This window comes from Lycium barbarum, chromosome 5, assembly GCF_019175385.1.
Source record: "Lycium barbarum isolate Lr01 chromosome 5, ASM1917538v2, whole genome shotgun sequence".
NCBI lineage: Eukaryota > Viridiplantae > Streptophyta > Magnoliopsida > Solanales > Solanaceae > Lycium > Lycium barbarum.
This window is the reverse complement of record NC_083341.1, coordinates 135,566,614-135,584,724: the sequence shown is the minus strand read 5'-3', so window position 1 is coordinate 135,584,724 and position 18,111 is coordinate 135,566,614. Positions and strand designations below refer to the sequence as shown.

The 18,111-nt window shown below is 35.5% G+C and overlaps 1 protein-coding gene across 1 annotated transcript; it reads right to left on the bottom strand.

Annotated features, from left to right (window-relative positions):
• Positions 1–1,283: 1,283 nt before the first annotated feature.
• Positions 1,284–4,302, bottom strand: LOC132641740 (rust resistance kinase Lr10-like). The gene is made up of 3 exons (XM_060358817.1): positions 3,355–4,302; positions 2,746–2,796; positions 1,284–2,531 (listed from the first exon to the last, which is right to left on the bottom strand). Exons 1-3 carry the CDS (start codon positions 4,076–4,078, stop codon positions 1,426–1,428), a joined length of 1,881 nt encoding a protein of 626 aa, XP_060214800.1. The 5' UTR covers positions 4,079–4,302; the 3' UTR covers positions 1,284–1,425.
• Positions 4,303–18,111: the final 13,809 nt, after the last annotated feature.

The following is an 18,111-nucleotide window of genomic DNA, read 5'->3' as shown; positions in this document are numbered from 1 at the left end:
TCCTTGAGACTAATGATAATTGCAATACAAATTTGAATTTGCGTTAAATATGCCCTTTTCTCTGAAGATCTGGACACATTATTACTAATACATTGGTTGACCCAAATCTTTCTTCTCTTTGCTTGTTAAGAACCAGCATATTCTTTTCCTGGTAATTAACTTAATATTTGATCTACTACACTGATAACAACAACAACAACAACAACATACTCAGTGTGATCCCACAAGTGGGTCTGGCGAGGCTAGAGTGTACGCAGACCTTACTCCCAGCAATAATTAGCCTACTTATAGCACTACCTTTGTGCTAATGGAATATAAATATGTTACCTCTTTCAAAAAAAAAAAAAAGTACAAAATAAGTTTTCTTTGTGCACATATCATGTCTTAGAATCTCAAAACTACTATGAAAGAGTGTCCACATTTGCAGCAGGGTTGGAATTAGGGATCTGAGAACATCCCAACAATTTCTATCGCACTTCTTCACTTGTTAGAGCCTAATTGCATTATTGGCTGACATATAGTATGCTATGATACCAATGTTCAATAGATCACTTTAACTAAGATATGAAGGAAATATCAGAAAGATTCATGATAAAATTGTTGACACACTTGCATTCTTGACTACTAACGATAATCGCAATACAAATTAAAACTCTCTATGTTAAATATATACCTTTCTTTTTAATGAAAATCTAGACAGATTAAAACAACATAGTCGAATCAAATCTTTTTTCTTTTTGCTAGTTAAGCACATATACTTCTTGGGGCAATTCACTAAATGTTTGATCTATTACTTCTGCAAATTGATTAGAATGGATTTAAATTCCATTATACCTGGTAGAGGTAAGGTTTTGCATACATCCTACCCTGCCTAGACCCCATTTGTGAAATTACACTAGGTGTGTTATTATTGAATTTAAATTCCATATAAGGAGAATGTACATCTGATTTCCTGTCGACAGTTCCTGAATTCCTTTAGGCAAATAATTGATCTTTTAGCAAGCTAGGGCTCTGACCACGTGCCAGTTGAAGAATGAGCCGGCAACTATAAGAAAAACATGAATTTGTGCTTCCCATACTCAAGGACATAAGCAAATCCATCCCAACCCGCCCATTTGGCATCCCTACTTTCCACCATCTTTAGGGAGAAATGTGTGGAGCAAGAACTCCCTTCGCCCCAATTTATTTCTTAAAACTCTGTGTCCACTCAAATAACATCACATAAATTGGAATGGAGGGAGTACTAATTATAAAATGTTTCATTCTTTTTGGGACCAACCATAAAGGAAAGCGTGTCATATAAAATTGAATAGAGGGAGTAATAAATTCATCAAAGAAAAATAGAGGCATCAGTACCAGTTTTTACTAAAAGTTCACAACAAAATAAGACTACAGAAATAACAGCTGATATATGAACAAATAAGACTAGGCCAGTTGTACAGTTGATGAATCTACCTTTGATCTTGCGGGAGAATATAAGTAAGGCTTGGTAGGAATTTGCATAGAGTCTTGGTTTCCTTCTAACATTTCCACAACATTGCTCATGGATGGTCGATTTGAGGGATCAGTCTGTATGCACCATAAGCTCATCATTACCATCTTTCTTGCACATTCTTTCTCCTCTTCATTCATTATTCCAATTAGTTGAAGCTCTTCGTCCAGTTCAATACGTCGATAGATCCAATGTGGAAAGTAGATTTCACTCGTGCGATCAACTCCAACATCAACATTTTTTCTTCCTCCAACCATCTCTAGGACCATCATTCCGTAGCTATAGACGTCAGACTTGTGAGAGACACCTCCCAAGTTTCTGCAAACAATTTCTGGAGCAATATAACCGATAGTCCCTCGTGCACCTAGCATTGACACAATACTCTCCTGTTTCATGCACAGTTTGGCAAGACCAAAATCAGAGATTTTAGGACAAAAATTTTCATCAAGTAGGATATTATGAGGCTTTATATCAAAATGCAAAATTCTTGTGTTACAACCACGATGCAAGTACTCCAATCCTCGAGCTATGCCTAGTGCGATTTTGTATAATGTTGGCCAACCCAATTGGCGAACTCTGTCAGATCTTTCTTCATAGATAAACTTTTCAAGAGATCCATTTGGCATGAATTCATAAATGAGAGCTCTTTTAGGACCCTCAAAACAGAATCCCACAAGGCTCACGATATTAACATGTGATGTCCTGCTAATACTTGCCACCTCGTTAATGAACTCTTCACCATTGCCTTTTAGTTGATTCAGGACCTTTACAGCCACATCACTTCCGTTATGCAGAGTTCCTTTGTACACATAACCATATCCTCCTTGACCTAGTTTGTTTTTGAAGCGACCAGTGATTCTTTTGACTTCTGAATAGTTGTATCTTTTTGGAGTGTATGACCCATAGTTCTTTAAGAATGCTTCGATCTTTTGGTGATCCTCAGCATAATATTCCCAAAACTTGATGTATTTGTGCCCCAAAATCTTGTCTCCGAAGCAGACGAGTAGAACCAACAGTCCAACTGTAAACAAAACTGCACCTATGGAAAAAAAATGAATTCACGCACCATCAGAGAATATAAATTAATTCATTCTGAAGTCCTTATGAACTATTTGGGAAATAGTATGTGTTTTGGGACAATTCAAATAGTAGATACATACAAGAGAACAGATACAAGTCGAAAGAGCAAAAGGAAGCATCTAAAATTTTCTGGGCAGTGGCAGTTATAGAGAAAAAAAAAAAACGTGAGTTACCTGTGGCTACTACGAACCAGGTTGCCCGAAGGTGACCCCTTTTTGATGTTCCTGAAACACTAACACTTGTAAGTTTCAGAATATATTGCTTCTCTCTGGTTAAGGATCGTTCTTTTCTTTTTGATTTTCCCTTTCCTTCTCTATTTTAGTTGTTTTATGGCTCCTTTTTCCCTCACACAGATAGGCAGTTTAAATTGTTAATTATTTTATTTCCAAATGAATGTAGTACTGTTAGGGGACACTTGGTTACGGGGAATAGGGAGGTTATCCTAGTAAAATATGAGATTAAATTTGTCTAGTGTTTCATGGTGGTATTAGCTAAAACCAGGATAAAATTCATACCAAAATCATGGGATTATATATCCCGTATAGAAGGTGTTATCTATCCCGTATAGAAGGTGGGATTGTCTATTCTGGTTATAATCCCAAGTTATAATCAAGGGATAACCTTGTTTTGAACCAAACAACTCTTTAGCAGGTACTGATTAAGTGTTGCATTTGGATAAGTCATGATATGTGAGGATGCTGATCGAAAGAGAATGAGTGTTTTGAAAAGAGACATTTTGTAGCCTGGATGTACATTCGATATTAAGTTTCAGTTGCTTATACCTTTGGAACAATGAAAGTTGTGTTCGTCGCCGATCAGACATTTCCCTCCTTTGTCAAGACAGTCATGACAATCTTTAGACAACTCCCAGTCTAGAAGAATACTAGGAGTAAACAGTTCAAACAAGTCACTGGAATATGATTTAGATGGTGTAGGCAATGGAATTGGCAATTGTACCAGTGAACAGAGCTTTGGAAATTTGCCACTTATCTTAGCACTAGTATTTCCCCATGCTTTTTTGGGATGGTGATAGTAAACATTAAAATCTTTACACTTATTGTATCTATCAAAATCTTGGAAAAAAGAATCAGTTGTCTTTTGGCTATTGTCGTCATGACTATGATTGCATCTGTACAAGGTTAAGTTAGGAACAATTTGGAAAGAAATCAAAGGGGAGTTTGGAAATGAGAATTTTTTATAAAAAGACTTGCAACTTTTGTTTTCTAAGTGCTTCTGAAGGTTAGGATCTGAAATCAGGAAAAAATCACCCCTCTTGACTAAAGCATCATATTTGTCTCCACCAAGTTCAATCTTTGGATATGGTTTAGCTTGACAATCAAACTTGCACAATCCGCACTCAGGTTTGCTGGAATCTGTGAAAGGAAACTTCATAACTCCGAGGCTTCCACACTCGAATTCCTCGAAGCAGTTGGATTCGGAGTTACCTTCTGCTTGAGCTTGGTGAAAGATTATTAAACAACACAGAAACAAGAAAGTAGGAGCCATATCATGTACTCTATATGGTACTAAAAAGCAAGAAAGCTGGGAAAGAGGGGTGCTATGGTTCCTTCTGCTATATCAACCTTATAATCTGGTTATCTATAATGCTGATTTGGAACTTTATGACAAAGACTTCAAGAAAAGGAAACAAGCTTCAAGTGAGGCCCAAGATAGAAGACTTTACCACTGTCCCTTCCTCATTGACTTGGTGCCATGTAAAGACTTGACTTGTTGACTCTTAACCTATGAGATGCTTCTGCTCCTTTTGTGTGAGAATCATATTATTATAAAAGCAGGAAGCCCTAAATTGAAAAGTTAAAATACCAAATTGCCTTTCAAAAGTTGAATGATAATTTTATCCTTAAAAGAAAAAAAGACTTTTATTAATAATTGCTAAACTAAATGAATAAAATTAGATGCATTGAATAGGATAAATGGTGGATAATGGGTTCATTTTCCAGTAATTAATATTAGGCTGTACCAATGCATATTCGGTAGTAGTGAATGCAACCTTTTCACATTCTAACTTTTATGGTTTTGTCCTATAAACTTCTACCGGTTATAACTATTAGCACGAAAACGATGAAAACATAGTAATTAACCTGGTTCGGATCGATCTGATCCTAGACCACAGAGAACAGACGGCACTTTTATTATTAATATTAAGGGAGAAAGTAAGTTACAAGATTAAATACTCTTAGGTTCTATGTTTTGTCCTACTTAATAAATCCTAGCTAGCATATATTTTTATACTACTAGGACTTTCCTAGAAAGGATCTAAATCCCAATAACACTCGAAAACCAACAAAGAAAAAGTTTCCTTTTATTTCTTTCCGCTTTTGAGTAGGAATTGACTTGAATATCTTCTCAACTTCACAATCTCCACCTTGAGATGAATTTCAAGCTTCCATATGAACTTCATTCAGTCCAATGTCTCTAAGCCTACGTGAGCTAACTCCGTGTAGGAAACAAGAGACACTAACTGAAACCTTGTACATACTAGTAGCTCTACCTTGCCCTGCCGTTCTCGATCCTGACGCATCAGTTGATGCGAACTCCTGCCAAATTTATATAATGACTGAACTTGACAAGAGGAACCACCTTGGTCAACATATCCGCTGCGTTGTCCTTTGTGTCAACCTTCAAGACCTTAACTGTGCCTTGTTCAACAACATTACGATAAAATAGAATCTGATATCAATGTGTTTGGTGCGATCATGAAATCTCTGATTTTTTATCAAGTGAATAGCACTCTGGCTATCACATTTTAGAGTTGGTTCATGTTGAACCCTACTCAATTATGACACCAAAACTTTCAACCATATAGCCTCCTTTACTGCTTCTGTTGCTTCCATATATTCAGCTTCTATTGTGGACAAAGCAACTATAGACTAGAGAGTTGTCTTCCAACTTATGGCACTACCTGCAAGAGTAAAGATATAGCCCGTTGTTGATCTCCTTCTATCAAGATCACCAGCAAAATCAGAATCCACATAACCAAGGACCAAGAAGCCTTCATTTCTCATCCCACAAAAAGTTAGACCAACATTCGAAGAACCTTTTAAGATATCTCAATATCCACTTAATTGCTTCCCAATGTGTCTTACCCGGATTAGACATGAATCGACTTACCACACTCACTGCTTGAGCAATATCAGGCCGAGTGCAAATCATAGCATACATAATGCTTCCAATTGCACTAGAATAAGGAACTTTTACATGTACTCCACCTCTTCCTTTGATTGCGGTGCCATCAAAGAATAAAGTCTGAAATGTTGTGCTAACGGTAAAGTAACAGGTTTACATTTATCCATGTCAAACCTCTGAATTACCTTCTCAATATACTTCTTCTGTGAGAGATGTACCTCACCGTTCTTCCTGTGAATCTCCATTCCAAGGATTTTCTTAGCTTCACCTAAATCTTTCATGTCAAACTCCTTACTTAGCAGTTTCTTCAAATCATTTATCTTTGTCATACTATTAGCAACAATAAGCATATCATCAACATATAATAGTAAATACATATTTGAATTACCAGATACCGTCATGTGATACACGCAACTATCAAACGCACTTCTCGAGAAACCTTTAGTAATCACGAATGCATCAAATCTCTTGTACCACTGTCGTGGTGACTGTTTCAAACCATACAAAGATTTCTTCAGTTGACAAACCTGATCTTCTTTTCCTTCAATAAGGAAGCCCTCGGGCTGATTCATGAAAACCTCCTCTTTAAGTTCACCATGTAAGAATGCAGTCTTGACATCAAGCTGATGAAGCTTCAGGTCATAATGGGGCAAACGAATTGAGTTATGCTTCACGACTGGTGAGAAAATCTCATTGTAGTTGATTCCCTCCTTCTGACAAAGGCCCTTAGCAACCAATATCGCTTTGTATCTAGCATCTTCTACACCAGGAATGCTATCCTTTTTTCTGAAGACCCATTTGCAACCAACATTTCTCTTCCTCTTTAGTAGACTCATCAAATCCTATGTCTGGTTCTTATGCAGAGACTCTATCTCTTCTGTTATGGCTAAACGCCATTGATCAGCTTCACCACACATAGTAGCTTCTGTATAGCTTGAGGGTTCCAAATCCTTTATTTCCTCCTTGGCAGTAGCTAATGCATAGGCCACAAGATTAGCTTGCGAAGGCTGAGGATAATATTTTGGATTAGGCTTCGGAGTTCGTTTGTCCCTTCCAGTAGCTATACTGTAGGTTCACCTTCAGGTACTACTGTGTGAGCTTTATCATTATCTGACTCCATCTGAGTCACTTGATCCTCCTGCTCGGTGAGTTTCCCATTTTCCTCCACCATTTACGTTGTAAGAACTTTCTGTCCTGCAAACTCAATAGAAGTCTTTACAGGATCAAGCATAGAGGCCTCATCAAAAGCAACATCTCTACTAATTACAAACTTAAGAGGATCTAAACTCCATATTCTATATCCTGTTACCCCTTCAGCATGTCCCGTAAATAAACCTTTTCGAGCTCTATGTTCCATCACTTACATGATAATATGTGGGACATCCAAAGATTCTTAAGTACGAGTAATCAAACGGTTTACCTGATCATACCTCATTTGGAATTTTGAAGTCAATCGCGGATGCTGGAGAATGATTAACAACATAACAAGCAATATTTGTTGCTTCCACCTAGAACTCCTTAGGCACCTTGGCATTAGAGAGCATACATCGTGCTTTCTCAAGAAGAGTACGGTTCGTCCTTTCAGCTACTCCATTCTGTTGTGGTGTATGCCTAACAGTTCTATGTCTCAATACACCATGAATCTTGCAGAAATTGTCAAACTCTTCATTGCAAAACTCCAAGCTATTATATGTTCGAAGACACCTAATCTTTCTGTCACATTGATTTTCAATTAATGTCTTCCAGTTTTTGAAATTCTCAAAGACATCGCTTTTAGCCTTTAAGAAGTATACCCAAACCTTGCGTGAAAAATCACCAATGAAAGTAAGAAGATACCTCCTTCCACCCTTGGATGGAACCTAAGATGGACCCCAAAAATCTGAATGAATGTAGTCAAGTACCCCTTCGGTTTTGTGCTTACCCATGCTAAAGATGTCCCGTTTCTGCTTTCCAAGGACACAATGCTCACAAAAATCAAGTGCACTAATCTTCTCACCTTTCAAAAGGTTCCGGTTGCTCAAAATTGTCAACCCCCTCTCGCTCACGTGACCTAATCTCATATGCCACATCTTAGCCTTGTCATCATCTGATAACTGTGAGGTTGAAACATTCGCAGTACCTAGAATGGTGCTACCCATAAGTACATAAAGACCACCGTCCAGTTTGGCCTTTAACATGACCAGAGAACCCTTGATCACCTTGTAGATTCCATTTTGACCCGCATGTTTATATCTGAGTTTATCAAAAGTACCAAGAGAGATCAGATTCTTTTTCATATTAGGAACATGTCGAATGTTAGACAATGTCCTTATGATGCCTTCATGACACCGTATACGGGCTGAACCAATGCCTGCTATTTCACATACTGCATCGTTACCCATAAGTACAGTCCCACTCGTCTGCTCGTAGCTAGTAAACCAATCTTTTCTGAAGCACATATGAAAGTTACAAGCTGAATCTAAAATCCACTTATGTGTCTGAATGTCATCAGTTGAAGCAGTTAGCACATAATCTTCTCCAGATGTCTGAGCTACCCAAATCGTAGATGCATTGGCTGTTGTTTTATCAATCTTCTTATTCGGGCAATCCCTCTTAAAGTGACCCTTTTGATGATAACCCCAACATTCAGCATCCTTCCTACTCACCCTTTTCTAAGACTTTGACCTAGCTACTAATTTTCCTCTCCCTCTTTGGCTCGAGCGACCTTTAACCGTCAAACCCTCACCATGGTCATCTTTCTCACCATTGTTGATACGGTTTCTTAATTCATCCGAATTCAATGCATGTCTTACCATCTATAACGTGACCACCTCCTTACTGTACATCATTGAATTAACTACGTTTTTGTACGCTGGTGATAATGAAAACAGTAGAGTGCACGCTAGTTCTTCATCTCCCACTTTAATATCAACATGAGTAAGATCCATAGCCAATTTATTAAAAACATCAAGATGATGCTGTAAAGTTGTACCTGTCTTCATCTTGAAGGTGTGTAAACGCTACCTTATCAACATTCTAGTTGTTACTGATTTCTTCTGGTAGTGATCTTCAAGTTTCTTCCACAAACTTGCAGCTATTTTCTCAGTACTGACTTCACATAACACGCTGTCCGAAAAGAATAATTGAATTGCGCTAAACGCATCCATCTCAATCTTTTGCTTCTCGGCCTCTTTCGTATTTTCGGGATACGAGTCGTCCAAAGCATAGACTGATCCTTCTCTTCGTAACAACGCCATGATTTTGATCTTCCAGATGTTGAAGTTATTACTTCGCCCATCAAAATTCGCTACCTCAAACTTTATAAATGCCATAGTCTCCTCCTCTCCTAGATCTCACGACCTATAGGCTCTGATATCAATTGTTAGCGCGGAAATGATAAAAACACAGTAATTAATGTGGTTCGGATCGAGGTGATCCTAGTCCACGGACGGCCGACACTTTTATTAATATCAACGGAGAAAGTAAGTTACAAGAATGAATACTCTTAGGTTCTATGTTTTGTCCTATTTAATAAATCCTAGCTAGCATGTATTTATACTACTAGGTCTAATCCTTTCCTAGAAAAGATCTAAATCCCAATAACACTCGAAAACCAACAAAAAAAAAGTTTCCTTTTATTTCTTTCCGCTTTTGAGTAGGAATTGGCTTGAATATCTTCTCAACTTCACAATAACGTTTATGCATAGCCTTTATTCCTACTTAAAAAATTTGCATCAAGAGTCAAATGACTTTGTTCATTTTCCCATCTTTGTTCAGAAACTATACTTAGTTGTGCTTCTTTGTCATCATTTTCTTAGTATATTTTCTTTCAATAAATAGATCTCATAATTTTATATAATTTTTTTTTCGGAATATGATGAACGGTACTTGATTTATTCTTTTGGTATAATCTGATAATTTTTTTGAACTTTTGCAGTTGGAATTAATAAACTCTTTGCAGATCAATAGTGTTGAGTTTTTCCTTCAATCAAAGAATCATGTTGCTAGAGGTTTGTCTTGACTCAAATGTGATATGCTCAGCTTTTATTTTTTTAACAAAAATCTAAACAATAGTATAAATCAATTCACAATAAACTTATCATCTTTTAAGATCAACAACAAGAAAAAAAACACTGTTAATTCACACACGAATGGATGATGGCGGAATAGCCTCTAACACAAAATTATTTTTTTAGAAATTTGAATTGTATGTTTCCTATTTTGCCGTCACAAATAACAAAAGAATGGATGTGTTTCTATGATTTTGTAGGAAAATATATAAAGGTCAGGATGAAAATCGTTAAAATATATATATGTTAGGCGTGCAAAACTCATAGAAATCTTCCTACTTTAATTTGTTGTTAATCACTTAGTACAATAGGATCTTCACTATATTTGTGGTCAAAGGATGTTTTCATGTGCACATCTCTTATTTTCAGGAATTTTAAGTATCACAATAGGTCTCTTTGGGGCTGAGACACGGCCCAAACTCCTACGGGAGGTAGCAGTAGGGAATTTTCCGCAATGGACCTTTTTAAATTTAATAACATATACTCCCTTTGTTTCAATTTATGTGAAAATTCATTACTATTTGCGGAGTCTACGAGGTGTTTCTTTGATCATGTTTTTCTTACATTTTTTTCTAAATTATTTGATATATAGATTATCATGACTTATTGTACTTTTTATATAGTTTCTAAATATATAAATCTTATTCTTACAAACTTGAAAAATTATGTCAAAATTTACGGTTAAAGTTATAAAATTTGAACCTTATACTCCGAAAAGGTTCACATAAATAGAAACAGAGGGAGTAGTTTTTTGTCGTAATGGATCAAATATAAGATTGTTCAGGAAAAATAAAATATTTTTTTAAGAAAAGAGCAAACTAAAGAAAGGACTCAATCTGTATTTTGATTTGAGTATGTTGTAAGGAAACACCCTATCCAAAAAAAAATTTCAATTGCTAAACTATTTGTTATATTAATCATCTAATTAAATAGTTTTTTATGGCATGATGAAACAACAAGAAAATTTAAGATGCAGTCATAATTGGAATTATCAATATATTGGTCATAATAAGAGTCATTGTCATAATTGAGCATATAAAACATCTGGGTAACATACATCAAGAATGTTGTTTGTAAGAAAATATTTAATTAGGTACAATCATATAATATGTTGGTACTTAATTATGTCAAAAATTATCACATTGCATATCACACACATGAAACTAAATTTAATTGTTCAAATTTGCAGGTTCGGAAGATCCATAATAATTTGCATTTAACATTCAAATCATTTGAGTAGGCTCACTATATATAAAATTTAGTTTGTACTTTCTTTTTCCAAATTTCCAATTATTCATATTACACGCATGTTTTAATATTATTATCTATGTAGTTTTAAAAATTTATACCTATTGAATTAGAACACACGTGCAACACACGTATCCAGAAACTAGTTATACTAAAAGTGGAAGACTCTAAGCCAAAAGTCTAATTACGAGAAAGCCCATCAAAAATTGATTGACCATTTTTCTCTATAAAAAAAAGTGAAAATATTTTATATATAATAAATAATACTACATAAAATTAAGGCAGATTCATAATATATATATACATATTAGTATGTATTAGCTGATGTACTTACTTGCTTGCTTTTAATTTAATGATGATTAAAATTCGAACGTAGCTCTTCAATTTGGAGCTACAATGTTGAAACTCATGTATTTATTCCTACAAAGTCTTGAATAAAATTCATGAACTTTTCCCCTTCCCCATAATTGTTTCTTTAATAGCTACGAGTGTGTTAATAAGTTTGTTGGCTTCTCCTTTTCCCTCCCATCAGAATCTTCTTAGATTAAAACTAAATTTTCATTAGTTTCTTGTAAATATATTTTATGTAATAGCTCCAAAAATATCTAAGTAATTGCTTCTTTTTATCGTCCCTTATTAAAGTCCCTTATTTAAGGTCTTTAATTTGTCAAGAAACTGATCATGAAGCCTAGAGGTTAGGACAATCTGGTTCATTGAAGACAGTAGGAAAATGATGAATCTTTCTTCTTTTTTTCCCTCTCAAAAATCTTTAATAGTTTAATTCTTTTCGGCCTCCCTTACCTAAAGTTAACTATTTAAAGTCACCTATGAAGGGCAAATGAATCTAGCTCTTCTTCTGCAGTTTCTCTTCGTCTTCCCTCTGTGTGTTTCACTTTCATTTTTGCAATTTTGGCCATACAAACGGCCCTACTCTTTCAACTATAATGTAAAATACAACTCTTTTGCATGGTTGATTCCACATATGTTTTGCAATTGATGGTGCAGAATGGCTGGTATATATGGAGTTAGGCACTAGGTCAATTTTGTTTAAATTGTTCACATGCATTATGATTCTTTTACTACAAAATTTTAAAATTGAATAATTCCAACCATTTGTTTATATATTGTTGTTTAACATTCTTTCTGTCTAATTTTTGGCTTGGAGTTCTTTTAGTACCTCAACTATTTTCTCCCCTTCACCTAGGTGCGTTCAGATTGTGGTACGTTTGTTATAGGAAACTATATTTTGGGAAAATCTTGTTCTTAATGAATTGCTTCTTTTGTTACCCTAAATTATTATGAATGTATTGTTTGTACGAACTGGTTATTTAGTGTCATAATAGTTTAAATTTTGAAATTCATGCCAACTGAAGTTGAATTTTGTAGTCCATGCAAGTCTTTTAGCTAGGATGCTAGAACTATCCAATTCACCAATTCTCTTATGGAAATTTGCTCATATCCACCGTCCTTTTTTCCTTCTGTTTTTTCTTGTTTAATTTAGGAAGAATTATTTTATAACTGAAACGTAATTTTCAATATAATATACTCCCTCCATTTCAATTTATGTGAACATATTTCCTTATTAGTCTGTGCCAAAAAGAATACCTCTTTCTATATTTGAAAACAATTTACCTTTATGCAATCATTTATAGCCACACAAAATATATATGACTCATTTAGCACCACGAGTTAGATTTTTTTTTCTACTTTCTTAAATTCTGTGTCCAGTCAAATAAGTTTACAAAAATTGAAACGGAGAGAGTAATTTTTTAGAGTTTGAATTAATTAAGACGAGGTACACGCGCAACGCGTGTACCCAGAGTCTAGTCTAATATAAGCAGGCACACCTTCTTCCCAAAGCAAAAGGTAAGCATTTTGGCTCACATCATATATCCATGAGAGAAAGGGAAATTGGTAAGTATTGGGTTATATCAGTTATGGCCATTTGTTGTGAACTATAAAGGTATTTTGTGATCAACTAATCTGAGATGGTGGTCTCAATGAAAAAAAATTTCTGTCTCCTGATTAACTAACTGACCAAAAGCTAAATATTGAAGTGCGTGATCATCTCATCCAAAAGCTTATGCGATTAGAGAGTGCACACTTTTATTACTTAACTAGTTTCTCGTCATGTGCTTCACACGTGTATTTTATCTACAGTTTCATCAGATTTATATTATAATATTTTCTTAATTTTATGTGTACAATTCTTAAACAATTAGCTCAAGTAACTTGTCTGATTCTTCTTTTCTTTTTTTTTTAGATGTGCATATTAGAATCCTATCATATTTGATTTTTAATCAAAATATATATATTAGATTTCTACTACTAACACACAATCACAAACATGCAAGATAGAATTGATTTGGGGGAAATATCTAGAGAGAAATTTCTACATTGTCATCGAAGGAGAAGAAATGAAAATACAACTAACTACCATGTGACAGCTAAGCATAGTGCTTTGCTCTCTTTTCTTCAATAATATATCATGACTCATTCTTCCAGTGGCTCCTTTATTATCATGAATTATTACGAGAAAATACTCAAAATACCTCCCAACGTTTGACCAAAATTTCAACTACACACTTAACTTTTGCGTTGGTCCTATTACCCCCTGGATAATTTTTTCAGTATCAAAATGCCCCTTTTTTGCTGATGTGGACAAGAGCGTGACTACACCGCTCAGTGGCGCGTTATAGCCTTTAAAAAACAGCATATGACTTGTTTAAAATGCCAACTGGACTGCCACATAGATATATTTAAATTCCCTCCATTTTTACACCCAACTTCTCATTTTTTAGCCCAACTTCTCATTTTTTTTCCTCAATCACAGCCAAACAAGCCCTAAACACAAAACCCATTTTCCTTTCACGCCACCACCAGAACAGGACCACAATAATCCTGTGGTTTCTTACTGATTGCATAGGGAAATTAAAGATCGTCTATGAGTTTGAAGTGTAAGTTGCCAAGTGAAGATTTGGATGTTTTGGTATCAATTACGTGTGATGAGGACTTGTTGAATGTGATTCAAGAGTACGATCGATGTGATTCGGAGATGAAGATTAGAGTTGTTTTATTTCCACTCAACTCGACAAAAAAAAAAACCTCCCCTCCGTTATCGCCTATGTCGTGCTTTGACTTTCCGGCAACGAGAATGAAGACTGAAAAGGTCAACTGCTTCTATTCGCCTCCGTCTTATGCGGTGGCGGCAGCAAGGTGGTATGATTCTCCAGCTTTTGGATATCCAGTTGGCGGAAGGAACACTAAGTTTTATTACCCTAGGCATCGTTACTATGTTGCTCCTCCAAAACCATAGCCATAGAAATAATTACAACAACAACAACAACAGCCCAGTGAAATCCCACATCTTGGGGTCTGGGGAGGGTATAATGTACGCAGACCTTACTCCTACCAAGGTAGGATGGCTGTTTCCGAGAGACCCTCGGCTCAATAGAAGCATAAAAAGGGGGTCAGATAAGGTTAAAAGATTTAAAACGATATTGCAATGAAATAATGCAAGCGACACAGTAAAACAGGATAATCAAGGAATTCAAAGCGATATGGAAATGCAAATCACGAAAGCGGCACAGATAAAATAGAGTAATCAAAGTACAGAAAGTAGCAAATAATAACATAAATCAAAGCACAAGAAATTATAATGCGCTAATGCGCCTACTAATAAGGAAAGATAACGAGACTTATATACTAGCCTTCTACCCTAATGTGGGTCCTCCACACCTTCCTATCTAAGGTCATGTCCTCGGTAAGCTGTAACTGCGTCATGTCCTGTCTAATCACCTCTGCCCAATATTTCTTTGGCCTACCCCTACCTCTTCTGAAACCATCCATGGCTAACCTCTCACACCTCCGCACTGGGGCATCTATGTCTAGCCATAGAAATAATTAAGAGAATAAAATGGGTTTCTTTAATTTCTTGATTGTTTGATCAAATTAATGGATGAACTTTGTTCCAAATGGATGAACTTTGTTCTATTTGGTGTTAGGAAGCTTCCTTTCACATTTGGGTTTGTTTGAATTAGATTTGAGAAAGTTGGTGTGATTTTTTTTTTTCAATTCCTAATGAAGATGATGAAGATGAAGATGATGATGATAATGTTGATGAAGATGAAGGAGAATTGGGTATGGGTTTTCAGATCCTTACTAAAAATGGAGTATGGAAAATTGAGCAATTTTTTTTTTTTTTTGAAGAAGAAGAGTAGATGGATGGAGGAAGGGGGAAATTGATGACGTGGCACGTGGGCCAGGCGCGTGTAGACAAGTGCCTGTCCTAAATTGGGGGTTGTCATATTGGACTGTCACATCAGCAAAAAAAGGAGCATTTTGATACTGAAAAAATTTGTCCAGAGGAGTAATAGGACCCCCGCAAAGGTTAGGTGTGTAGTTGGGATTTTGGTCAAACGTTAAGGGGTATTTTGAGTATTTTCTCAATTATTACATATCAACCGCTGAGCTCGCTCTCTCTCTCTCCCTCTCTAATATAACTCATATTAAATGTGTGAAATACAAACAAAATTGAACAGGAAAATATGCAAGGACAAAATGATAAAAAGTGATCTTTATTCTATTAACCTGATTTTAAACTCACAGTGATTAATATCTTTTGAACCTACAAAATTTTGATGCACAAAGTAATAAAAAGTAATAACAAAAGTTTAAGGAAGTGTTCTACAACTCGTAATCTTCTAAATGCTTCATGAATATGAATTATTAGAAGCACAAATAGGATTATACACCACTTTATAAATTACTCGTCCATGATAAGAAAAACATAGTGAAATTACATTATTTAATCTCCATTAACTTGTATGTCCATTAGAATCTTCAATCTCCAGAATATAAGTGGATTTGGAAAAGTTGTAGAAACGTATGTTAAGGACTGTGAGGGAATTTTCAAAGCACATTTTGTCAATGGAAAGACATCAAGTCTTGCAGAAATAACAAAGACATCATTTTCAAGCCTTGTGAAGAGACTGTCTTGATATATCTGATAATTGCTAAGGGCTTTTCTTCTCTGATTATGCGTCATTTTCTCTTCTAGCTTCTCTGATTCAAGCTGTCTTTTTCAAGTTCCTCTCCTTTCTGCCCAAACTCCTCTATTAAACCATTTCACTATAACTTTACTAAAATTGCAAAAAATAGTAGATACGAAATCATAACCTTAAAAATATAATGGGTTCAAAGCTAGGAACCCTAAAAGTCGAACCCATATAGCTAAAATCCTGGATCCTCCTCTGGCCATGGGCAGTTGGATCATTGAACTAGTAGAAAGAATAAACCTTGTTAAATAAATGGATGACTAAAGAATTGTACTGCAATTACTTGGGATTGGAAAAGTCTCCGCATTAAATATTAGATGCATCCAAAGATTTCAGCATTTACTCGTCAATTCTGCAGTGATCGGCAACCTCTAAGGACTTTTCTCCTCTTATCACACATCATTTTCTCTTCTTTCTTCTTTGATTCAAGCTGTTTGTTTCTTTCTCTGTTTGGTCACTATCATAAGTAGTTAAAGTCTTATATTTATTCAGTTATGGCAGATTCCAGAACGATTATAGTATATCGGAAGCGTTATCAGGCACTGTAAATAAAATAAATCCAATTGCACTTGTTGTTTACACTAAATCAACAAATGCATAACATGAAATTTACCATGAGAAAAAAAAAAGCAAAACTAGAAAAAACACTCAAAACGCTGCGTAAGATTAAACTCTTCGACTTGTAAAGATATATTCTTTTTTCCATAATGATTATTATATTACCCTTTCTAGTAGTCTTTTCTCGGTTTGAAATGACACATTTGCAACTTGTAATATATATTTTCAACTTAAAATTTCTAAATTAACTTTTAAATAATTATTCAATATTAGCTGTGAAAAATGCAAAGGTGTCAAACAAATTGGGACAACTGGACCACTTGATTCTTGGAGCTTCAATTTACAAGAAGACATGGTTTTCCACAAATAACACCCAATCATCTATACATGTAGGAAGCTCGTGGGTGCACCAAAAGGAAATAAGAGAAAATAGGCGATTCCTCTCAATCACACAAAGTCTTTCTCTACTCCCTCAAAAGCTTTCTTATTTCTCTCTCTGCATATGATCCACATAAGTTCTAGAGGAGCAACATCTCATGCCCTACATATCTCTTTCACAATGCCCGGCATCACCAACTCAAGTCTGAACGATCTCAGAATTTCCCATCATAAACATGTAGCTATCTGACAATGTAAAAGGAGGAGATTCCCATCTTCTCCTGATTCTTAGCACATGAAACACCAATCGACACAAGTAATCTCTTTCTTCCTCAAATTCTCCACCGTCAATATCACCCCCTCATAGCTAGCCAAGTGAAAAAGTACACCTTTCTCGGTACCCTTGTGATCCATACCGATATATGTGAACAAGAAACTCTCTCATAATATGACTTCATGGAAAAGACACCATTTCCCCCCCGCCCCCATCTCTGTGCATCATGTCTATACATAGTAGTTTTTCTTCTTTCCAGCACTGACATTGAGAAAAATGTGAATTTGCACCTCCTCACACTCAAGGACATCTAAGCGCATCAGATACTAGAAGTGCCACCGTCTTCAAGGATAAATATGCGGAGCAAGTACTCCATCTATCCCAATTTATTTTTTAGACTCCGTGCCTAGTCAAATTACATCACATAGAAACTGAGAAAGGACTAATTATAAAAATGTCATTCTTTTTTAGACAGACTAAAAAGGAAAGTGCATCTCATAAAATGATAAAAGGGAGTTGTAAATTCAGTAGTCGATGAAAAATAGAGGCAACCATACCATCTTTTGCTAAAAGTTCACAACAGAATAAGACTACACAAATAAAAGCTGACAGATCAACAAATAAAGACTAGGCCAATTCTACTGTTGATGAATGTACCTCTGATCTTGAGGCAGAATATAAGTAAGGTTTGGGAGGAACTTGCATAGAGTCTTGGTTTCCTTCTAACATGTCCTCAACCTTGCTCACGAATTACATATAATAGCAAGTTTATGTTAATTAGCCTCGGATAATGACTCCAAATTAACTCCTCCCGAAGATTAACTAGAC